At 46.6% G+C, this 25,748-nt stretch overlaps 1 protein-coding gene across 1 annotated transcript in view; it reads left to right on the forward strand.

Moving 5' to 3' along the window:
• Positions 1 to 491: 491 nt before the first annotated feature.
• Positions 492 to 25,748, forward strand: part of P58IPK (DnaJ P58IPK-like protein) — a 30,962-nt gene continuing 5,705 nt past the window's right edge. The window contains exon 1 of the mRNA XM_086792090.1: positions 492 to 738. Coding sequence (XP_086648216.1) covers positions 630 to 738 — 109 coding nt within the window. The 5' untranslated portion in view covers positions 492 to 629. The remainder of the gene's footprint in view (positions 739 to 25,748) is intronic.

Genomic DNA, 25,748 nt, shown 5'->3' on the forward strand with positions numbered 1-25,748 from the left:
TATTTGGTGTTCTTGATTTAATATTTGCCCGTTGCTTACCTAGAATTTGGTGAAGGTACCAATCATGCGTTAGTGCAGTTTGAGAGTCCCTAAGTTATAGGTTCAGATCTCTCCCTGTTAGTGCAGAAGGAAGAAGTTTGAGAGTCCCTAAGTTATAGGTTCAGATCTCTCCCTGTTAGTGCAGAAGGAAGAAGTTTGAGAGTCCCTAAGTGATAGGTTCAAATCTCTCCCTGTGGAAGCGATAGCATCTAGTGTGTGTGTGTGAGAAGTGTAGTTTCAAAATTTCCAGCAAGCAAAAAAATAAAATAAAATTGGTGAAGGGTTCTAAGGCCTTGGAAAAGGTGCCCTTCTGGTGTGAAATGGCATGTTTTGCCAGCGTGGCAGTTCAGCCGCACAGGATTGGTTGCAGGTGACCGACGAGGAGCATTATGACGTGGTGATGTGCTAACGTGGAGCATATAGTCCTCAATCGACTTTTGACGCGGAAAACAAACCAGAGCAGCAGAGAAGAGCGCGGCTAGAAATTCGATTTGCAGCGATCAGGAGCCTTTGGAGATCTGGGAAAGGTTAGGGGAAAACCCGGGTCATAGAAAAAGATTAGGGGAAAATCAGAGCACAATTAGGGAATCATGGGCCTCCCCAGAACGCAGTTCTGTAGCAGCAAAAGCTTGCGCCGATGGGCTCTACTGCTTCTTCTGGCCGCATTCCTCCCACTGCTCGCTGCTGCTGCAGATTCTGGTACTACACACTCTTTACCTGCTTTTCTAATCAAAAAAGTTTATTTTCCGCCCTTTTACGAAATAAAAAAAGCAAAGATCCACTGCTGTGCAAATTTCAAAAGAAAATGAAGAAGTCTGGGCGGTAATTACGCCTGGCTTGAGACACAAGGGGCCAGGCATATGGCCATGGAATTTGGTGGAGCTCGAAAAATAGTTATTTTTAAAATAATTGTGCGCGCTAAACTATTCACATACCCTCTTTATCACTAGGTGCTCCTGCGATGTAGTTCTAGCCATGATTGACTTGTTTATAGAATTTCTAAGTGAGGAAACACATGTATGCCCGGGAGCAAACTCAACAGTTGTCTATGGAACTCATATGACTAGATCTTTGAATGTACGTACAATGAGTCAGCCCCATTCAGATTCGTATGCATGTGTTATTCTGAGCAACAGCTAGGGTTAGTGTTTGGTAGAGAAACGAGCCCATGCCATGAGTTTTGATTGAAAGAGGGACAAAAGATGGCCTATGATCAAGGTGAAGGTACCTGAATTCATGTACCCTTCACCTCAGCTTTTCGTCTGAAGTGGTGAGTGGTCATCTCAAACTCCTCCAGTAGCTCCTAAATGTGCCTTATCTTCTGCTGGTGATCACATGAACAATAGGGTCGTTTATGAATAGACCAAGTACCATGTCCACCTGTCCCTGCATCAAAAGTCTCTTGAGGGATTGTTTGATGGATCCCTTGGTGTGGTCTATTTCAGCACCTAGAGCTCCTTTCTTAGCTCTAGTAGACAATTTTCTTCTTTCTTCTTCTTCTTGTTCTCTAAAGAAGAAGAAGAAGAAGAAGGTTTCTTCTGTGAACCCCAAACCCAGCCTTCACATCCTTCTCGAGGTTTGGACTTCATCTCTATCTAACATACCGACCACCGTCTTGCCTGGGCAGGGCAGTGTGAATTGTGGTCAATTTTTCCATTGGGCGAAGGTCTCTTTGAAACCCATGGTGAGACTGGGGTGCTGATGGCCAGTCCACACAGGCCGGACAGGCATTCAGACAGGCAGCTAGACATGCAGCTGTCGTGTCCAGTCTCTGGGTCTTCCAGGGTCATGCCCTAAGTAGCGAAACCGTCCTCACGACCGAGGCGACGAAGCTAATGACAAAAGCGTTTCTCTGTTCGAGTCTCAGAAACGAACGTGTTCGTCTCTGACCCCGGCTTGAAAACCAAAAAACTAGACATGCAGGGCAGCTTGTATAGCCATGTGGCAGGGTAGTGGGCAGGGCAGGCAGTGAAAATGCAGTCAGGCAATGACCCTATATGTTACACGCAGAAGCTTATGGAACCCTTTACTTGATAAGCTGAGCGTATCATGACAAAACTCAGAGTACATGGAAGCTGTGTGTGTGCATGTTCTGCAAGTACCGATTGAGGAGGAAGACACTCCACTCCACTCATTTTTTTTGCTTGCATTGACTTTCATTCTTTGTACAACCATAAACTAACCTGGGTATAGAATTGACCATGGGCTATGAATACAAAGTGGCACATTGGCATTTACTATTACCACACAATGAAAACCAACATGCTAACTAAGCACACGAGACCTGGTAATGGTCACCACTGGTTTGTCTATCTAGTGTTATTCCACACACGAATCAACTATTGTAGTGCCGGGGATATCTCCATCAATGTCTTCAACCGATGGATGGATGATGCTGACAGGAGCTTGCATGAATCTCAACACTCCTCAAGCTCACGTCAAGATCATGAACTCCCATATGGAATTGGAAGTTCTCAAACTTATCTCTGGGCGATGCTTTTGTGAAGATACCCACCCTTTTGTCTGTATGTGTGTCATGTCTATCTGACCTGCCAACTTAGACCTTCTTCCTGATGAAATGATAACAGACCTCTATGTGTTTTGTCTTGGAAGAAACACTGGGTTACTAGCAAGTTTTATGCTACTCATGTAACATGTTATCATAAAACATGACAATCGGGTGACTAACAGGCTGTCCCAACTCTGCAAGTAAAGTGCATAACCAAACTGACTCACAGGTTTCTAAGGCTGCCCCTCTATGCTCAGCCTCTGTTGATGATAGCTTCTTTGAAGACCAACTAATGGCTGCACTGCCAAGGCTGAACACATAACCAGAAGTTGATCTGCGGTCTTGAGCACTGCGTGCCCAATCTGCAGCTATTTATGCATAAAGATTGAGCTGTCCAAAAGCTCTATAGTGAAGCCCATAATGAACAGTAGATTTCACACATCTCAAGGTCCTCCCTACAGCATCTAGGTGTCAAAACCCATGATCTCTCCGAGAGGGAAACCTGTAATACAGCCATGAAACACAAGACAAAGCAACAAACCCGAACCCTAGAAAGCAAAGCGGAAGAACATATCTGGGTGCAGGCATACTCGCCACCCAACCATGACAGCCATGAGCGAGGCTCACAATCTTGGCCATCCCCACCGAGCCACGAGCTGAGCGTCATGCCCTCGTGAGTGCCCTGCCATCATCCTCATCTGGTGTCCTCTACCACCCGGGGTTGTCCCCCAAGGACGACGGCCTCCCGCGCGATGGTGCTCCCGCTCCACATGCTCTGCACTCCTGTGCTCCATCGTGCCCAACTGGTACCCCTCCCCCCAATAAATAGGGAAGGAACGCCCAAAAAGCACACGCTATCAATAGCGGACCAAAAAGCACATGTCCGCCCACAACATATCACACACTAGCTTGCCAATCTGCCTGCCCCTAGTGTGCACATGACACTAGGTGCAGCTTCTTGGGTGCTGGATAAACTGACTCACTAAACCCACTGAATGATAGTGAGAGAGATTAGACTGCCAACCATCTTCTTGTACATGGTGGGATCATCAAGCATTTGTCTTGGATCGGCTCTCAATTTGACATTTTGTTCAAGTGGGACTGAGGCCGGCTTTCTAGCCGTCATGCCGTACCGTGAGAGCATATCTATGGCATACTGCCTGTGAAGGAACCAAGTATCATCTCCATCCCTGAGAATCTCTGCCAAGAAAGTACTCAAGGTCCCCCAAGTCTTTTGATGTCAAACTCAGCTTGCAACTGATCCTTTTGACATGCTCTATGAGCATATCATTGCTCCTAGTCAAGATGAGATTATCAACATACATGATGAGTAGAGATCTTACAGATCTACTTAAGGGTGTCAAGACTAGACGACAGTGAATCCGAATGACTAGAACCTCAAGGTGGCCTTGTCGGAGGCTCCTTGTCTAGCGTTGGTCTCGTGGGATGAGCCGTTCCAGGTAATCACTGATATGAGTAACATCGCAATTGGAGCTGTTTTACAAAGAATGGCAATCCAGTACCCTACATGTCTCGTAAGTTGCTACTCGCAGAAAAGAATTACTCGGTCTAGGATCGAGAACTCCTCGCAGTGATTCAAGCCCTGAAGCATTGGAAGCATTTCCTTTATGGGCGAGAATTTGAGGTTTGCACACACTGACCATCAGGCATTGTGTTGGACTCAGGCAATGCCAAGTGCATGGTGGAGTGATTGTTAGCACCGCTGGAGCCAAATCTTCTAGCAGTTTGATGGCATGATTGAGTACCTTCTAGGAAAGGCCAATCCAGTGGCTGATGCTTTGAGCAGGAAGGGAACAGTGACTATGATTTAGACCTTGCTGATACAAGACTAGAACACATGAAGCGCACATATGTGGATTCCAAGGAATTCGGTACGCAGTGGAAGCAGGCCACAGGACCATGCCACTGTTTGATACGAGATGGTTGGATTTTCTACAAAGGCCGCCTTTGTGTCATGAAGTCGTTCAGGGTAGCTCTTCTTCTACCCATGACGCCATCACTGGTGGTCACAGGGGATGAATTCGACTTTGGAGAAGTTAGAGCGGCAGTTTTATTGGCCAAGAATGAGGCGAGATGTGTTCACTCATGTGCAATACTGTGAGATTTGTCAGAAAGTGAAGGAGTCTCATGGGAAGAAAGCAGGGTTGCTTCAACCATTGCCTATTCCCGAGGGACCTTTCCAAGATATATCTATGGATTTTGTGACAAATTTGCCTCCCAGCCTGGGAGGAGGTATATTCTGTGGTCCTCTAGTCTAGACGGGGGAAGCTGGGGAGGGAGATTGTCTCAAAGAAAAATCTTTTGGAACTTGTCATGGAGAACCCGGTACTTCTCTGAAGCCCTGGCCACCGTCTGGGTAGTCTGGATGTAAATCATCGCACACCGTGCACCTTTCCTGATTTCTCTTTTAGCCTGTAAATGACTTATGAGAGGAAAGTTCAGGATTCCTGGCTCACACTTAATGGTCACTGGTGCTTTAGACACATTCCGATTAATCATGAAAGTGTGTCTATCCCACTTGATATCTGGCTAGAACTTGTGAAACCATTGAATTCCCAAAATTATGTTTGCTCCTACAAGAGGGGCAACCATAAAATCACGCACAAACTCTACGCCCTGAATGACTAACTTAGCACTTTGAGCTTCAAACTTGATGCTCATCGTCATGCCTGTGCTAAATCCCTCAACTTTCTTATCCACCGAAGTCAAGATGAAACGGGCTCGCCAAGCGGCCTGTTCTGTGACCACATCCTTAGTGTTGCCTGTCAAACAAGACAATGACTCTCTAGCCTCCTATGTAGCCAAAGGTCTTGAGCAATTCGTTGCGCTCATACTCTTGGTCATCATGGGCGCCCTTCTACTTATCTTCAAGCTCCCGGCTAACGATTGCACCAATCGAAGCACTGGGATCCAAAGAACTAGGGATAGCCGTTGGGATCTGTGTGGGAGCTAGGCTCACCATTGAAGCTGTGGAGGCTGGGGTGGTTGTCTGTGGAGTGGTAGTCTTCTTAGAGCACTCCCTAGAAGTGTGTCCTTTTGTATGACAAAAGAAGCACCTACCCTCCTCCTTGTACTAAGCTTTCTCCTCCACACTCAATTTACCACCGGTCTTGCCTGCTTGAGCTTTTTGGTCTGGAGTAAGCTTGGGCGCATTGGTCGAGTTCTTGGAGCCAGAGGCTCCCGTGCTTTGTCCTGGGGAAGACCCGCTCTTTCTTGTCCTTATCAGACAAGCCCAACTGCAAACAGAAGTTTGATATCTTATTGGAAAACTGAAGGACTGGTTGCGCGTTTTGACGCACTCCCCTAAACTCGTCTTCAAGTCGGCCAAGGTAATGGGGCAGTAGAAACCACCGCTTAAGGCCGAGGACAAACTTGTCCCAAACATAAGCTGCCATACCTAATCTGGTGTGGGCATGAGCCCACTGGGTCCACCAAGGAATGGCCTCACCTTCCAAATAACAACTAGCAAAGATTACTCTGTCAGTATCACTTTTTCTAATTGCAACAAAATATGCTTCAAACTGATGCAACCAGGAATAAAGAGTTGTGGGATTGAAAGAAAGTGAAGCAAATAGAAAACACAGATGTAGGCTCATGTACAAGACTTGTAAATGCTGGAAACTGATGTTTATTGCTGAAAACTAAGCACGAGGAAAGCCCGTTGGTGCGGTACAATGGTAAGAAGCAGAAGCAGCTGCTAATGACCTCAACAAGATGTGACAGAATGAGAGAAATGGGAGAAAGGGGGCTCAGCCCTTATATACTCCCTCTGAGTGCTGGTTGGCTAGTTGTAGCAGGCCAACAATAGACCAGTAGCATAAAATGCTAAAAAATGCTAGAAAAATGCTGAAGAATATCTGCTAAAATATGCCAATGCAGGGTCTCATAAAATGACCATTACAAAAGGCATCATTCTTCTGATACCATAAAGAGCCTGTCATGTGCAAGCATTGCCATGAACATTCCCAGAGCTAATCCAAAAGGGGCAGCCAAGAAAAAGATCATTAGAGCTAGGACTTGGAGCATGGGGAGCTGTTTGGCAAGGTGGACTAGGAGAAGAGCAGGAAAAGGATGCTGTCGGCCCCTTGAAGGGGTCTGTCAGCTAAACCAGGAGAGTCGGCTGTACCAAGGCAAGGTGGCTGGAAAAGCGCAGCATTGATGGATTTTAATGACCAGTCGGCTGAAGGGAGATTAGAGTTAGGGTTTCATGTAGGAGACGTACACAGAGAAGAAGAGAGAGAGAGAGAGAGAGACATATGTGGGGATAAGTCAACTCAAGAGAATGAGTGTGTGACTCCCCTATCACACATGTATATTTGCACTAGTACACATAGTGCACTTAGTACATTAAAAGTACTAAGTGTACTATGTACTATAACTTATGGGCTTGTACACACTACAAGGGTGGGCATAATGCCTTTACCCCAACAACCTCCCACTTAAAGGCAAAGTGCCCTTAAATGAAAGAAAAAAAAAATCAGCATGTACATGATAATATACAAGGCCATATCAAGGCTGAAACTGGCCTCATCCAATGCCCATCAAGTGTCTGCAATGAGTAAACCGCTCTGGAGGCAAACTCTTTGTCAACAGATCAGCCGGGTTGTCATCCGTATGAATCTTAACAAGCTGAATTTACTTGTTCTCTATCACCTCTCTGATGAAGTGATACTTCACATCCACATGCTTTGTCTTTGCATGAAAGACAGGGTTCTTTGGCAACTGGATGGCACTCTGACTGTCACAATGCAACAATGGAATATCCCTTGTATAACCCAAATCAACCACTAACCGAGATAGCCATAATGCCTCCTTGCAAGCCTCTGTGGCTGCAATATACTCGGCCTCTGTAGTAGATAAGGCAGTGCACTTTTGCATCCTGGATATCCATGACACAGCACCTCCTGTGAATGTAAACACATAACCGGTAGTAGACTTCCGGTTATCTGGATGACCGGCATAATCCGAATCCGTGTAACCATGCACTAATGCATCCTGTTTGCCAAAGCAAATGCACATATCCTGTGTGCCCTTCAGGTATCTCATGACACCTTTCACTGCTTCCCAATGCTTCTTGCCAGGTTTGGCCATGTATCTAGAAACCACTCCCACTGCAAATGCAATGTCCGGCCTGGTAGCAACCATGGCATACATGAGACTGCCACAAGCTGAAGCATACGGAATCTTGGCCATATCAGCCTTGTCACTATCCGACTGTGGGCTGTCCATAGCACTGAGTTTCACATATGGAGGCAAAGGAGTACTAGTCTTTCTTCCCCCCATCCATATTGAACCTCTGCAAAACTTTGCCAATGTATTCCTTCTGAGACAAATACAACACATGCTGATTTCTGTCCCGAAGTATCCGCATACCCAAAATGTGATTTGCATCACCCAAATCCTTCATATCAAAGGTCTGATGCAGCCTCTTCTTCAAGGCATCCATCTCTTTACGAGATTTCCCGGCAATCAACATATCATCAACATACAAGATGAGGATCAACCAAAGCTAATACAGCTCTAAGTGTGGTCATTTTGACCACTGGAGAGAAGATCTCATCAAAGTCCACACCATATTCCTGCTTGAAGCCCTTAGCCACTAACCTGGCTTTGTATCTTGGCTTTGCATCAGGTGCAGCTTTGAGCCTGTAAACCCACTTGCATGGCAAAACCTTCTTGCCTGTAGGCAAGTGCACCAACTTCCATGTTCCATTTTTGTGCAGAGAATCCATCTCTGACTTCATAGCACGCTCCCAAAGAGCCTTGTCTGCCCTCTGTAAAGCCTCCTTATAACATGAGGGCTCCCCACAGTCAGTGAGCATCAAGTAGTCAACCTCTGGAACAAACCTGTCAGGGGCTCTGGAGGGTCTTGTGGACCTCCGTACCCATTGACCATCATTTGCAGGTTGCTGTCCAGCTTGCATATCACCTATTGGTGGCTCCTGTTCCATGCCATAAGGTTGAAATATCATGCCCAGTATCTCCTCTAACTGTGGGATATCCATAGGGATATCTTCTGCCATCTCTGGCTGTCCATTTGGACCATTTTCAGCACCATTTAAGAGCTGGTTTTGCTGCTGTAATGGCTGATTTACAGCCCTTGGTTGTTGTCCATGATGTCCATCATCATCAAAGATGACTCTGCCAGGCTCCTGTTGCCTTGCAGGCTCCTTATACATGCATGTTTCATAAAAAATGACATCATTGCTGCGTATAATCTTTCTATTCACTGGATCCCAAAGTCTATACCCCATTTCACCTCTGTCACCATATCCTAGGAATATGCATTTGTGAGACTTAGGATCAAGTTTGGTGCGCATTTCCTTGCGTATGTGCACGTACGCAACGCAACCAAACACTCTCAAGTGCTTGTATGACGGAGGCTTCCTTGTCCATACTTCCTTTGGCACTTTCCCACCAAGCCTCGTGTTAGGTGACTTGTTTATAAGATGAACGGCTGTCATAATAGCTTCAGCCCAAAAACCATGAGGTAACGCAGCATGTGACAACATAGAACGGACCTTCTCCTGAATGGTCCTGTTCATCCGCTCTGTTGTCCCGTTTTGTGGAGGATCATAAGGAGTAGAGAGCTCCCTCTTGATGCCTTTAGCATCACAAAAGTCTTGAAACTGTTTGGACATATACTCTCCACCATTGTCGGAACGCAAAGCCTTCAGTGTTTTGCCAGTTTGATTCTCAACAAGAGCAACAAACTTCTCAAACACTGAGAATGTATCACTCTTCAAACGAAGAGGATAAACCCACACCTTGCGTGTGGCATCATCAATAAAAGACACAAAATATTTTGCCCCTCCCAAAGAAAGCTGAGGCATCTCACATACATCTGTATGCACAAGCTCTAACTGAGCATCTTTCTGTCCAAGAGCTTTCTTGTGGGGGCACTGGAGTTGCCTGCCATATATACAATGCTCACAAAACTGAAAACTTGAGAACTTTAGAGAAGGCAAGTAACCAAAACGAGACAATTGCTCCATTCCTTTGACACTCATGTGTCCCAACCGGCTATGCCACATAGAGATTTCCAGCAGCTCGGTTGCATTTACATTAGCATGGTGACAAACACCAGCATGCATGAAGTAAAGAGTGTCCACCTTAGAGCCTCTGGCAACAACCAATGAGCCCTTACTAATCTTCCACTTTCCACGACCAAATGTGGTAACATAATCAGCTTCATCAAGCTGTCCAGTAGAAAGCAGGTTCTCCTTGATCTCAGGCACATGCCTGACATCATGGAGCATAAGCTGTGAGCCATCTGAAAACACAAGCTTCACATCACCTCTGCCAAGAATCTTGCATGCATGGTTATCACTCAAATAAACTACTCCTTCATTGCCAGCAGTATACGTGACAAACAAGTCTCTGCAACCTGTGACATGAAAGGAGGCACCTGAATCAATGATCCATGAGTGCATACCATGACCATCTCCTGCAAGAAGTGAATGGGCATCAAGTGAAGACGTGAATAGGACTTCATCCTCACTGTCACCTGCATGTGACACATTGACTTCTTCAATCTTGACTCCGCTTTTGCCCTTTGGCTTTGCATCTTTGGCTTCATCTTTGTCTTTGTCTTTGCCTTTGCCTTTTTCCTTTTGATCATTTTTCCATTTGTAGCATTGCTTTTTGATATGTCCCTTCTTGCCACAATAATGGCATTCCAAGTCCTTTTTGGAGCGGGACTTGCTCCTTCCTCGTTCTTGGCTTTTACCCCTTTGCTGGGATCTCCCACGTGCATTCATTGCATTGGACTTTCCAACAGAATTGTTCTTCCTGTTCATCTCTTCTTGAAGAAGAGCACCCTCCACATCTGCATATGACAGCATAGCATTTGAATTGCTAGTGGCTGTCCTGAATGTGTCCCAACTCTCTGGCAAAGTGCATAAGAGAAAGGTGGCTTTGAACTCATCATCCATTGCCAACTTTTGATTGATTACCTGGCTGACAATACCATTAAACTCATTTAGATGTGCTGTCATAGACGCCCCTTCCTTCATTTGAAGACCTATGATTCTTCAACCAATACACTTTGCTTGAGGCACTTTGCTGGGCATACAAGTCCTGCAATCTTTGCCACATTCCCCAAGCTGTCTTCTCTTCACGAATGCTGAAAAGTAAAGAGTCTGACACAGACAACATGATGGTAGATCTTGCCAGCTCATCCATATCTTCCCATTCTTCAGCAGTAAGAGAAGCGGGCATTACACCCCTTTCTTTGATGGGCTTGTGCTGCTTCTTCTGGAGCAACACATTATAGCACTGGGTTTGCCAAATGTCATAATTATGTGAGCCTTCAAGTTTCTTGATGTGAAGCAATGAAGAGCTCTCACCTGTGGTTGCCATAGCAATATGCAACCTGTCACAGTCAATGCCTGACTCCCTGCAAGATGTGCAAATACTGCACCAAAAGCACACAAAGTGCTCACAGTTGTTCTCCCAAAGTTTATCTCCCACCGCGGAAGCAAGAATGCAACTTTTCTCCCACTGAATGTGATGAAATCACCAAAATCTGGTTGCTGCAGATTTATGACAGCACCTTAGATGTGCTCTGTTCCCCTTCCAAAGTACTGTACAACAGTACTAAGTGCTCACCAATGATGTACCAAATCTGTACCGGCAAGTACAGCAGCTGAAAATGAACCTTTTCCTCACTCAAATCAGTGTACAACCATGCCAAAACTTGTACAAAGTTGTACCAAATCTGTACCAGCAAGTACAGTAGCAATAAATGCTCTCCTGGCTGTCCAAATGAGTGAAAATCAGACTTTTACAGTCCCCACCACTGCATACAACAGTCCCGAACAGAAATTGGGCAAAAGCCCCTTGACTGCAAGTGGATTTCTGAGGATTCAAGGCATAAAATTCTTACCTGCTGCTTTGCCAAGCTCAACAAGCATAAAATCTTGAAAAGCCCCTTGATTCAAGATCAATTTCTGATCATACATGGTACATTAACGCACATGAAGGCATCCAGAGTCTTCGCAATGCTTCCCCCTGGCCACATATACGTCCAATACATAAAAGCCCCTTGATTTACAGGCACATTGAGTGCTTGACAGGCATCAACACATTGCCCAAAGCATCAAATGCCAATGCCTGCATGCAAATCAACCCAATTGGCACAAAAGCCCTTTGATCTGCACTCCAATTTCCTGCAATTTTGCCCCAAATGTGAGATTGCTCACATCATACAGCATGTATGAATGCCCAATGGCACAATTACATCAAAAGGCCCAAATTTTGACATCCAATTTCCTGCAAATTGACCCGGAATGTGACCAATGTCACCCAATTTTGCCAATTTTGCTCAAAATCTGAGCAATTTGGATTTGTACCTGCTCAATTGATGAAAATTGACATGCAAATCCCAAAATTGAAGCAAATACCTCAGACAATTTCAGAACATCGAGGTAGCAAGGGCATTGCTTGCAGCTATGACGGTCAAGCGCTGAAACGATGGTCGTAACAAGCACGGGAGGGGCCACACAAATCCCATCAGGTGCTCCAACTGCGGGCGATGCGTTCCCAAGGACAAAGCAGAGAAACGCTTTCTTGTGAGAAATATTGTTGAGCAGGCTGCGGTGCGTGATGTCCACGAAGCATGTGTCTACGATGGATATACCCTCCCAAAGCTCTATGCAAAGATGCAGTACTGTGTGTCATGTGCTATCCACGCTCATGTTGTGCGAGTGAGATTCCGCACAGCACGAAGGGTTCGTGAGCCGCCTCAGCGATTCAGGCGCAAGGAGGAGAGTGAGATCGTCTGCGCAACGTAGAAGTCGTCGCCCACGTTTGCCTCCCGGTTCTATTAGCTGGCGCCTTCTGCTTGATACTAACGCTCACGCCACTTGTCGCCTCCGTTCAAAGAGAAACCGAAGAAAAGGTGCGACTGACTGTGAAGTGTCGTGTCTGCCTGAGTATGGACACCCGCCTGCCTGCATGCGCGTATCCGCCCAGTTGCCTGCGACGACTGGTTCAACGCAGGGACACCTAGTCGCTGCCCAACGTAGGGACACACAGTCGTTGCCCTTCTCTGGACTGCAACGACCTGATGTCTCAAGACCACACACAGTGCTCTTCTACAGTCGATTTTCAGCGATGCCACTCAGCACACAATTTTCCTCTCTGCACGCTTCACAGCTCTGCTGGCTGTACATAGCACTCCTCCAGGCTCTGATACCAGTTGAAGGGAGATTAGAGTTAGGGTTTCATGTGGGAGACATACACAGAGAAGAAGAGAGAGAGAGAGAGAGAGACATATGTGGGGATAAGTCAACTCAAGAGAATGAGTGTGTGACTCCCCTATCACACATGTATATTTGCACTAGTACACATAGTGTGCACTAGTACACATAGTGCACTTAGTACATTAAAAGTACTAAGTGTACTATGTACTATAACTTATGGGCTTGTACACACTACAAGGGTGGGCATAATGCCTTTACCCCAACATCGGCTGGCCACTACAAGGGTGGGCATAATGCCTTTACCCCAACATCGGCTAGCACTCCAAGGAGTCCCAAAGGCTATAAAAGGGGTGCATATGCTCATAGGTAGAGTCATTCACTCCCATAGGCTATAAAAGGGGCGCATATGCTCATAGGTAGAGTCATTCACTCCCATAAGGAGTGGGTCCTTAGGGTCTTAGACTAATACTATTTTGGTGATGTTCACCTTTTCAAGAAGGCAGCCAAGGGCTGTAGATTGTAGGTACCTTTTATCAGAAATATATTGAATTTCTAGCATATCTCTCTCTCTCTCTCCACTCCCTTCTGTCTGCGTTTTTGCATCAGCATGTTCTCAGTGGTGTTTAGGGCTGAAAGAAGACTCCCAGAGCTTCTGCGTGTGACAGAGCCTTCTGCAGAAGATACACATGGGTGTCCTGTCCCTGAATCACAAAACCAGGAGGCTGCTTAACATAAACTTTCTCCTGTAAATCTCCATTCAGAAAAGCGGATTTGACATCCATCTGCAGTTCATAATCTCGCTATACAAAAAGATAACCATGTCCTGCCAGATGTCTAATGCTTGGAACTCCAAATCATGGTCCACATGCACCAATAAGTGGAGTTGTAATCAGCCCCTTCTCCCGCCCACAAGCCTCCTCTGGTTGGAAGCACATGGAGGGGAACTACATGTGTACTAGAGAAGTACACCATCTGGGTTCTCTTGAGCTGGAAGCGCCCTGGTAGCTCTAGAAGTGGTACTAGAATCTGTATCACTATCGTGTATATGATCATTGCCTGCCTTTGAAAATTTGGTCCTCGCCTGGGCTATACCTTCAGGCTTGCAGTCCTTGGCCAAATAAACCTGTTTTCGAGAAGAGAAGCAGTGACACCATCGTGTATGTTGCACTGTAACAAGTGCCTGGTCCTGTCCACTAGGAGGGAACAAACAAGGATAGATGCCTCCTCCAAGAGGGAACCCATATCCACAACAACAAAGAACACAGATCTCAGCTCTCAAACACTTCTCTCAAGTGCTTTCCAACGAAGCGAGGCTCCAGAACCAATCAGCCCCCCCTCAAACCTGAGAGGAGGAGGCTGGACAGCAGTAGAACAGTCCAAGAAACCGCCGGGAACCTCCTACCGGAAGGGTAGGGACTCGTGGAGGAGGAAGGAGATGTACAGCCACTTGTCTGGCAACTCCACATGCAAGAAACTGCCAAGTACATGGCCGGCTTGCCTCTGTAGGAGAAAACGCAGCCACCAAACTGGCCAGCAGCAAGTGAAGGGCTGGCTGGACCAGAAAACACAGCAGTGTATGAAAACGCAGCCACTGTTTGGGACTGATCTGCAGCTAGGAGGAGCTAGGGCAGAAAACGCAAGGTACAGATGAGAAGGCGGGCAGATTTGCAGAAGATGGAGCAGCCTGAACCTAAGCGAGTGATACCATGTTGGAGAATGCATAGGCGAAAGCATAAACAAGACGAGAGAGAGTAGAGAGAGCTTGTGTACAAGATCACCTTTTATATTAGCTTGAAGCTTTACAATGGCAATAGGCCAGCAAGAGACGTTGAACTTGTGCAAGGGAAGTGGATGATTTAGTGAATAATGGGGGAACTCCTTACATAGTCCATGTGTGAGTTGGTTGACTCGCACAAGACAAATAAATAGGAGAAAATTACATAAAATACCAAATAAAAAACACTAAGATGCATAAATTCTAACAATCTTCACTGTAGAAACTCTCCCATACCTCCTCTGGATCTTTTTCCACATCGGATGAGTATTACTTCGGGTAGAGACAAACTGTGCTTGTATAGATGGAGTCCTGCAATGGATGATGATAAGACGAGCCCGAGCATCCAATATGCTTCTCAAATTAGGGTACACCAAGTGAGGTGTGGAGATAACCATCCACACACCGACTCCTTCCAGCAACAACTTAGTGTAGAAAGACCAAGTATGATAGTTGGTTGCTCTGTAAGCTTCATGGAGTCACTGACTTGGGGAGGATTGTAGGATGGTATATGAGTAGGGGTGGGAGCAAGACCTGGATGAGAGAAACTCAGGGAGGAAAGATTAGGAATAGGAACCACCTGTGGAGTGGGAGGAGGGGATCCAGGCTGTGATGGTGCTGGAGTATCAACAGGAGAAGGAGAAGCAGTAGAGAAACCTCGTGAAGCCATGTCCTCTGACAAGAAACCTTCTCTTAAGAAAGGGGCTGAAATAATCAGCAAATCCTCCTCTCAGGCTGTGCACAGCAAGAAGAAAGGGAGGGAGGATGGGAAATTGAAAGGAGAGGGCTTCAGCAATCCAATCAGCATAAAAAACTCAGCAATCTTTGCTGAAAATTCAGAAACACAACAGTCCCAAGCGTTAGATGAAGAAAACGCAGCAATCTTTAGGAAGCCTCTGCTCCCGGAAGAAAACGCAGCGCCTACGCTGAAATCTGTAGAAAACGCAGCAATCTTTCGAAGCCTTTGCTCCAAAACAGAAAATGCAGCTCTCTTCTGCTCACAGCTTAGTGCAAGACCTGTAAATGTTGGAAATTGATGTTTATTGCTGAAAACTAAGCACAAGGGAAGGCGTAGGTGATGTACAATGGTAAGAAGCAGAAGCAGTTGCTAATGACCTCAACAAGATGCAAAAGAATGAGATGAAATGGGGGAAAGGGGGGTCAGCCCTTATATACTCCCTCAAAGTGCTGGTCGGCCAGCTATAGTAGGTCGACAGCAGACCAATAGCATAAAATGCTTAAAAAATGTCTAAAAATGGTAGAAGAATGCGGAATAATATCTGCTACAATATGCCAATGTAGGGTTTCATAAAATGTCCAATACAAGCATGAAAAGGTGATGTAGACCTTATGGAGATGATATAATCCAACAGGGATCGAGTTTACCATTATACTTACTGAAGTTCATTTTCTCGGGAAAATGACTCGAGGAAGCCGCTGGTGTCATTCTTGCATCCAAAGCTGCAAGGTTTCTTTCGTGTGCCACGCGTCGCCTGGTGTCGTCGTGTGCAACAGCACGGGCTATTGCCGCACGGTCTTCCATCTATCGAATCTCCATTGTGCGCATCTGTAACTTGAGCACCGAACTTGGCTGCGGTCGTACCCCTTCAAAAGGGTCATGTAGTAGAGGATCTAGAATCTGGGAAACGGAAGGAGAGAGAAGAGGAGACTGAAAAAGAGGTGCTGGAGAACGGGTGTGCTCTTCCGGGGCCAAGATCTATGCCTTACGCTCTTCGAATTTGGTACCCTGTTCTACGAGTGCTTGTATCATCTGTTGGAACATCTCCTATACACTCATGCCTGTTGTCCTAGAAGGACTGCCTGGTGCACTTTGGTCCCAAGGTTGTCGTTCTCTCTCGTTGTCGTGGCTCGCCATAGCAAGAAAATGCACTTCCTTTTTGGAGTGCAATCTGACCATCCACTATGCGTGTGGGAGACTTCCGGAGGTTGAAAACCAACCGTCCTTCGAGGGACAGGAGTCACACCGAAAGGGGGTGGTCCACCAGAGTCTATAAACCAACCACACAAGTGAGATTTTTTTTTTGGGGGGTTTTTCTGGCTGAATCTTCACACTTAAAGAAGGCTCTGATCATGCTTAGTTCCGTACATCGTACGAATCTGGCCGTACGTACGATTCGCACCGTACGGCACCGTACGATTCGCACCGTACGGTACCGTACGATCATGTACAAATTTTCCCTGTTTCTGCCCGTTGGAAGTAGCCGTTTTCTGCCCGTTTTTTGCCCGTTTTTTTGGTTGTTTTCCTTTCATCTCTCCTGAGTCCTTCTATAAAAGCCTCAAGGACCAAGCCTCTCCTCCATCTACTCCAAGCCTCTTCTCCACCACCCTCCTTCTACTCCAAGCCTCAAGGACCAAGCCTCTACTCCAAGCCTCTCCTCCACCCTCCTCCACCCTCCTCCAAGCTCCTTCCATCCCACTTGAGCCTCTACTCCAAGTTCTCTTCCTCCAAGCTCTTCCCATACTTCATCTTCTCTACGCTCTCTCCTCTACTCCACGCTTTAGCCCTTCTCTTATCCATCATGCCTCGGGAGAAGCATGAGGCTTTTGATTTGCATTGCCTCAATGTGGAGAAGGACACCAAGAAGTCCAACTCCCATCATTGGACATGCCGATATTGTGGCAAGTCATACACCAGTGGAACAACAAGGCTTCTCCAGCACCTTTCAAAGATTGGGGGACAAGTTGCCCCATGCAAGGAGATTCCGCAAAGCATTGCCGATGACATTTCGTGGAAGATGAGCGGCGGCTCAAATTCAAGTAGAGGAGCATCATCAACACACGCACCGGCACCACCACCAGCACCACCATCGGCACATGATGAAGCGGCCACCGGCTCTTTTATTGGTGTATCCTCCACTGCCACTTCCACGGATGCACGGTCCGCCTCCGCACCGGGCAAAAGGCAAAGGGTGGTGGAGCGTGAAGGGGTGCAACCCTCTCTCCACTAAGTCACGGGTAGTGTGAGAGGTTCGGTTGCATTCCTTAAGGAGCGGCAACGCCTTGCGGAGATAGAGATTGCTCGCACCATTATTGAATGCAATCTTGCCTTCAATGTACTCCAAAAGGAGCAATGGAAGAAGATGGTGACGGCGATTGCGAATGTGGGCTCATGTGAGGGGTGGACGGGGGTCTCTTACACGGCTATGCGCACGAGGAAGATTGATGAAGAGAAGGAGAGAATTGATCGAGCCCTTGACCCGATTCGAGCCGCATGGACGAAGTATGGATGTTCAATTCTCACATATGGATGGAGTGATCAAAGGAAGCATGGCATTATCAACATCATTGTGTCTTGCCCGCTTGGCACATACTTCTTGCGTGCGGTTGACACCGGGAGAAGGGGGAGAAAGACTAACGGGAGTTTCATCTACCGCCATATTAGGCAAGCGATCATAGAGGTAAGCATTATTTTACTTAAGTGTGGCTGATTTTGTCATTTGTGCAAAGCCCTCAACTCATATGATTTATCTACCATGTAGGTTGGGGCTCAAAACGTGGTGCAAGTCATCACCGACAATGCATCAAATTGTCGACGCATGGGCCGCTTGCTTGAGGAGGAATTCCCCACCATTGTGTGGACTCCATGTGCGAGTCATTGCATTGACTTACTCATGGAGGATGTGGCGAAGCTCGGGTGGGTGAAGAGGATTGTGCAACAAGCTACATCTATTGTCAACTTCTTCATGCTAAAGGTGAAGGTGCTTGCTATGTTTCGTGAGCATAGCAGGCTTGACTTGAAGAAGCCATCGGCCACCCGCTTTGCCTACATGTGGCTGGTTTTGGAGCGTCTATATGATGTGAGGCCCGCCCTTCGCCAGACAGTTGTTTCCACCATGTGGAACAAATGGGATGAGCACGTCACTAAAGAGGCCAAAGCCATGCAACGCTTTTGCCTAGAGGAGAGATTTTGGACTAGAGTCCGAGCAATTGTCATTGCTATGACTCCATTCTATAGGCTCTTGCAGATGACAGATTGCGAGGGGTCCACCATGGGCCTTCTTGTCCACTTCTTTAGAGCTGCCCTTGTGGAGTTGGAGGCTTGCACAGACATTACATTTGACGAGCGAGCACAAATCATGGAGATTGCACAGAAGAGATGGAGGTGGATGCACAAACCAATCCACGGGTTTGCAGCATTGGTACATCCAGCCTACAAGTCTCCAGTAGTTTGCACCGATAGGGAGCTTCGACAAGATCGGGATGCATATATGCTTCGAGTTGTGCCAGTTGATGAGCACAATGCCTTTCTAGAGGAGTTGGGCTGCTATGTTGATCAGAGAGGTCAAACCTCCTTTTCGTCTCCCACTTGCTGGAGGAGGGAGTAAATGTGAAGCCCCTTTTTGGTTGGGACAATTTTGGGTATGGACTAGAGCATCTCCAACCCATAGCCTTAAGGGTCCTAGCCCAGGATTGTTCTACGGGTGCATGTGAGAGGAACTGGAGTTCCTATTCTCTCATACACACGAGGATACACAATCGACTGAGCACACAACAGTTGGAGCGGTTGGTCTACTGCCACACTAACTTGCGCATGATGCAGGGCATTCTTAGTATGGGTAGTCCCAAGCAGGTAAGTGACAAGTCTAGACTCTAACTTGTCATGACTCATAACTTTTAAGTTTTGTGTACACTGTATAGACTCTAACTTTTGTGCCTTAATGTGTAGGTCAATGTTGACACTTTCACGTTGACGAGTGAAAACTTTGCAAGTGTCAATCAACAACCTGATGAGGAGGAGGAGGCAATCTTCATGGAGCTCTATAGTGAGCTTGTGGCAGCAGATACTCGCAGCACCAGGAGCCAGCATGGACGGGACCGAGCAGTTGGAGTTCATAGGCCTCCGCCTTCGACATCGGCAAAGGGTGGCCTTCGCACACATGTGAGGCAGGGATCCTCGAGCTCCAATGCCCTCCTTCATGATGATATTCCATTGCCCCCTCATGATGATACCCCACTGCCTAGAGAGCCCTTGTTTGATGATGACGGCAACCTACTTAGCGAGAATGATCCCCAGAGTGTCTCGTCCACCTTCGAAGAGTCCTCTTCAGAGAACTCTCTTGATGGACACTCTAGTAGTGATCATGTTGATGATCATGCAGATGTTGGTGATGATGTAGACTTTTGATATGTTATAGCTCTCTAGGCATTGGGCATCTATCTCCTTCTAGCCCATCGATGATGTATTGTAGTATGTAGTATCATGTATGTACGCATGTTGGCGGTCGCCCATGCCATGAGTTTTTGGCCTATCCTTTTGTAGCAATTTTGTACTCTAATGGCATGATGACATTATGTTCATGGTTCTACTATTTTGTAACTTCTTGTCTACAATTTTTAAGTTTAGGAAGTATTTAAAAAAAAAAAACGTACTAATATCATACTGTACCTCAAAAAATTTTAAGGTACCAATTAGTACCGTATTTTATCGTACCGTACCGTATCGTACCTTTCGTACTAACTAACCATAGCTTTGATACCAATGTAACATGCGGAAGCTTTGTGGTCGAATCAGTAACTTCAATACTCAGAATTCAACAATCTTTTACGACGAATATAACACACAAAACTGAAGTAGATGTGCGGAAAAATAAAAAAATAAAAAATAAAAAATAAAAATAAAATAAAATAAAAAAATAAATATATATATATGTAGAGAGAGAGAGAGAGAGAGAGAGAGAGAGAGAGAGAGAGAGAGAGAGAGAGAGAGAGAGAGAGAGAGAGAGAGCTATATTAACGTCTTTGGAAGACTCCAAGGGCCTATGAGACCAAAAGTAATACAATGGTACCATGGATATACTGAGCCATGGAAAACTGAAAGAAAAAGTAAAATGAAAACATCTGACAGTACATGTGATCAACAGATGATCCTGTGTAGAGTGAGATATGCTGTGATTAGCTAATGTCGATACCCGCCTTGGCCAGAACCGATCTGATGGTGGGGTGAATGTCAGGCCTCTGTGTGATGGGAGCGTGACGTGTCGGCGGAGAACCTCACGAATACGTGAGAGAGAGAGAGAGAGAGAGAGAGAGAGAGAGAGAGAGAGAGTCTACTGAAGACCCAATGGGCCTATGAGACCAAAGTGATACAATAATGTCCATGGCATATCTCATCATGGAATGGAAAATAAAACAGAAAGAAAACATAAATATAGCTATCTCACTGGGGTGATACAAAACTGTCCATGGAATACTAACAACATAAAAACATGGGAGCAACATCAGCTCCGAGTAGATGGTATACCACTCTCCAAAATGTCAAGCATGGGGCTGACGAGTATGGCTGAGAGGTCTCCCTCAGCTATGTCATGTGGAAAGGTAGCTCGATGGCGGCGGAGCATGTCCTGGATCTGGAGCTGATGAGGTGATTGTGGCTGTCGAGGGGGTCGAGGGTGTCGGGCACGTTGGAGTGCGGAGGCTCGGTCCGAGGTAACACCTCTTGGGCGAGGTAGGTCCAAAGCAGCTCATGGAGGGTCCACAAGATCCACTATGTCGGTGTCCTCCACCTCCTGGGGTCGGAAGAAACTGGTGATGGTTGGCTGCCGAGGGAGGGGCGGGGTGGCTGGGGCCTGTGTCTCAAGAAGGTGTCCCTGTGTCTGCGGAGCTCGAGCAAGAAGAGGCCCAGGCAATGCTGGTCCTGGAAGTCAATGATCCTGGAGAGTGGACCGAATCCCTCACGAAATAGATGGTGAAACCTCCCGCGGATCTCATAGTATACTGGGCAACGACATATGTAATGCTCCTCCGTCTCAACCTCTGTGTGGCATAGTCGGCAGATCCTCTCCTCTTTGGGTGTCCGTGTGAGCTTCCCGGCTCTGAAGATGCGCTCAGCTCTACCTGTCTCCACTCTGAGGCCGTGGGAAGAAACCCGTATCTAGCCAATCACAATCTACATGGCATGGGACATGTGAACACTCAAGTAGCCCGGCTGCTGGATGAATCCATCCTCCGTGAGTGTGAGGAAGTGGTCTCTGTAAAAGTGCATCTTTGTGGGGAGCTCCGGGGGTGTGATCCATGTGCAATGTGTGTAGAGGCTAAGAAGATCTGACCGGATAACCCGGTTGGTATCCTCGTGAGACAGCCGGAAAAAAGGGGAGTCCAAACTGTACTAAAGGGGGGGTAGGCGGTCCATGCAGAGCCCATATACTGAGAACCAAGTGGAAACTACTGCATACAATACTCCAGAGTGCCCCTCAAGTGCTAGCTGTCTGGAGGACTCCAGGGCAAGCCTCGGGTACCTGTGGGGATCCATGTGACTGATGCGATGGAGGTATGTGACTGTCTGGAAGAGTGCCTTCACTACCATTGGGGCTGCAGCAAACTCTGCTTGGATAATCTGGTGTGGGACTGATCGTTTGCTGCGGATCATACGGGAGAACATCATGACCTGGGGCCTCTCAACTCGCTGCCAATCCTAGAAAGCTGCTCCATACATCAAGGCTGGTGTGACAAGGGTGTCAAAAAGCCAGCCCTTTGTCCTGGGCTCCTGTAAATGTGCCTGGAAGCACTGCCGCTCAAGTAAGCTCAAGGTCGCATATCCCCGCGTCACTTTGGCATGTGCTGCGGGAAGCATGGTAAAGCGTGGGCCACTGAAAGTGACACCAAGGTAGACATAGGATATGAGACAATCTCCACAGGATCCCCTCTATATGTGAAGCGCAATCTGGATGTGACCAAGGTTAATAGAGAGGTCCCGCTGAGTGCAAAAGTCATGTAAGGCATCCAACTGTCTCTGAAGCCCTTCGGCTAAGTCTGAGAGGAGGACGATGTCATCTACATAAAGTAGTATGGGGATCAATATGCTTGCCAGTGTGGGACCAGCTGTGCCTAATACATCAATGAAGCTCGAGATCTCATCAAAGTAGAGGCCTAAAAGAGTGGGTGATAGAGGGCAGCCCTATTTCACCCCAATAGTGTTGGAAATCTCCTGTGATGTACCTCCTGGGGCTCTCACTCGTCCAGTGACGGACTCATAGAGGGCGATGATGCTCCAAACCATGTCAGATGGGACTCCGATCTCCTGTAGACGGTGTAAGAGGCGGGCTCGGGGTACAGTATCAAAAGCTTTGCGAAATCCAGGTCCTGCACCTTCATCCAAGTGCGGGATGCATGTGACACATAGTCAGTGAGTACTGTTGGTAAACTTAAAATAGGCAAGATCAATAATCGTAGAGGAAAGTAATAAGCAACTACAAGTAGCCACATCTCCGGTCACTGGCACTCGGCAATGACACATATGGATTGCAATTGAAGTATTTGCCTTGACGAAATTTCTTCGTCGAGGCTTCTTGATTGGTATCTATCTATCCAAGACTAACTAATGATATTTTTGGATGCACGAAGGCACTATCGATCATGACAAAATAAAATCGCAAAATAAAATCAAATAACTGCATAGCATGCATAGCACTATCGAAGTCATGCTATCAATGCCTCGCAACTCCTCCTAGCATATACCAATAAGCCTGTAATCACTAGGATCCCCATGAAAGATGTGGGTTCCCACTCTCTACCAAAGTACATCCCAGATCCAAGAGTTCATCAAAACAAACTCAAAGTTACTTTGGCAAGACCAGCCAAAGAAGGCTCTCTGGTCTCCACAATAACTCCTCTACAGGTCAGGGTTGTTCCCCAGAAGGAAATCACCCTTCTACAATTGGACCCCCTCAAATATCCGGAACAATAATCTGTCAGATATCGCATCCCAAATGGGACACCAAAATATATGTCTCCAAGGTGTGTATCTCCATTTGAACCTCCCAAGAGATCAACTACTCTTGGGTCTCCTCCCTCAGATCACCCCTGCAATGGTCCGGATCTACTACTTCAAACCAGTCTACCACGAGTCCGAGTAATCAAAGAGAATTTTGGTCCAAGTTGTTCAGCTAAGGAAATACAAGTGCATATCGCACAAGGACAACTCAAGAAGCTATCAAGAAACCTCATACTCAAACAACTCTCCCTCCTCCTATGTCTGCACCTCGCAGGTGTGAAGGCCGCGATATGGTCTAATGAAGGGGAAAGAGCCATCAAGTATGTGGAAGGATCCATGAAGAAAAACTCAAATTGTTTCACTTCAAGATAGAAACTACTCGGATCAAGTCACTCCCCAACAACCACCCCATAAAGTATGTCGGTGAAGGATTATATTTGGCTATACTATGTTGTATATTAATAAATCCATGTGTACTTGCTATTTATAACAGTTTGGTTATTTAAAGCAGCAGTGGATACTGTATAAGTGAACCATCCCTCTCACGATTGGTTAGAGTTTGACCAAGACTCCAGCTACGTGTGTGGCAGAGCATAGATCGACATGCCAAAGAACTGGCATGGATCTATGGGAGTCAGTCCTTAGTCTCTGGCTCAGGGGTGGTTCTGCTTCCACATGGTACTCTTCTTTCCCAACCGCTTCATTTGACTCATCATCAGTTGATGTCTACCAAATCTCTTCTTCGTCTCTGTCTGACATGCTTGCGTACAGATGTAACACGCGGAAGCTTTGGGAGTCTTCTTTTAGCCCTAAACACTACTGGCAACATGCTGATGCAAAATGCAGATATAGAGAGAGAGTAGAGAGAGAGAGAAATGCTGGAAATTCAGGTATCTTCATATAGTACAAAAAGGTACTCTTACACAGCCCTAGGCTGCCTTCATTTAAAAGGTGAACAACACCCAAAACTGTCCCCCTATGGGACTCCTAGAGACCCAATCCCTAGAGGATTGAATCAATTGAAAGAGGAGCTTCTTGGCCTATTTATAGGCCTTTATTTTGCCTGGGGAACTGGCCGACCAGCAGTTGGTCAGCAGTCCTGGCTTTTCCATTCATAAAGCGCAGCGCTGCCCTAGATTTGATCCAGCCGCCTCAGCTTGGTCCAGCCGCCCACCTTCTGTAAGCAGCCGACAGCACCATCTTCTCCAAGCCTTCCTTTTCCTCCAAGTCCATACTGCCAATAGCGTTCTGTGCTCCTAAATTCTGGTTCTAATTGTCTTTTTCTGGTTGCCTTCCTCTGGACTCGCCCTGAGAAGGTACATGGCATTGATCATGCACATGACATCCCCCTCTGCTAAACTTGATGACAGGATTCCAACCTGCTCTTGGATGATTGTCATCATCCCAAATCTTTTCCCGAAGTCCCTCTGCTGGGAGTCTTCTTTCAGCCCTAAACACTACTGGCAACATGCTGATGCAAAACGCAGATATAGAGAGAGAGTAGAGAGATACAGAAATGCTGGAAATCATGCTGATGCAAAACGCAGATATAGAGAGAGAGTAGAGAGATACAGAAATGCTGGAAATTCAGTCATATAGTACAAAAAGGTACTCTTACACAGCCCTTTTCTCTAAAAGCCCGGCCTGTTCTCCAAACTACTCTGTCTCAGACTAAGATCTATGCATCTGTTCCATCTAGTCCACAATCCATTCTTGCCCTGACTCTGAACACCATCTTGGTCTTCATTCCTGAGAAATGAGTCTGGCACTCTCACATCACCCTTGGAGGATAAACCTCCCTTGGGACCGTTGCCCGAGAACCTATCTGGCTCACAAGACTGCCATTCCCTTTGGCTTTGTGGAACACCACCAACAAACCTCCTGGGAGCTCTTCCCGATTTTGTGTTCCTTGCCTTGGGCTTCGTATCCGTGTACTTTCCTGTACCTTGGACCTGTACACCATCATATGGGACTGAATCAGTGTTTAGCTTTGCTGAGCCTGATGCTGTGATACCAATGTAACACGCGGAAGCTCTGGGAGTCTTCTTTCAGCCCTAAATACTACTGACAACATGCTGATGCAAAACGCAGATATAGAGAGAGAGAGAGAGAGAAATGCTGGAAATTCAGGTATCTTCATATAGTACAAAAAGGTACTCTTACACAGCCCTAGGTTGCCTTCATCTAAAAGGTAACAACACCCAAAACTGTCCCCCTATGGGACTCCTAGAGACCCAATCCCTAGAGGATTGAATCAATTGAAAGAGGAGCTTCTTGGCCTATTTATAGGCCTTTATTTTGCTTGGGGAACTGGCCGACCAGCAGTCGGCCAGCAGTCCTGGCTTTTCCATTCATAAAATGCAGCGCTGCCCTAGATTTGATCCAGCCGCCTTTGATAGGCCAGCCGCCCACCTTCTATAAGCAGCCGACAGCACCATCTTCTCCAAGCCTTCCTTTTCCTCCAAGTCC

Source organism: Cibotium barometz, chromosome 4 (genome assembly GCF_041138505.1).
Source record: "Cibotium barometz isolate CiBa-2024 chromosome 4, ASM4113850v1, whole genome shotgun sequence".
Classification (NCBI taxonomy): domain Eukaryota; kingdom Viridiplantae; phylum Streptophyta; class Polypodiopsida; order Cyatheales; family Cibotiaceae; genus Cibotium; species Cibotium barometz.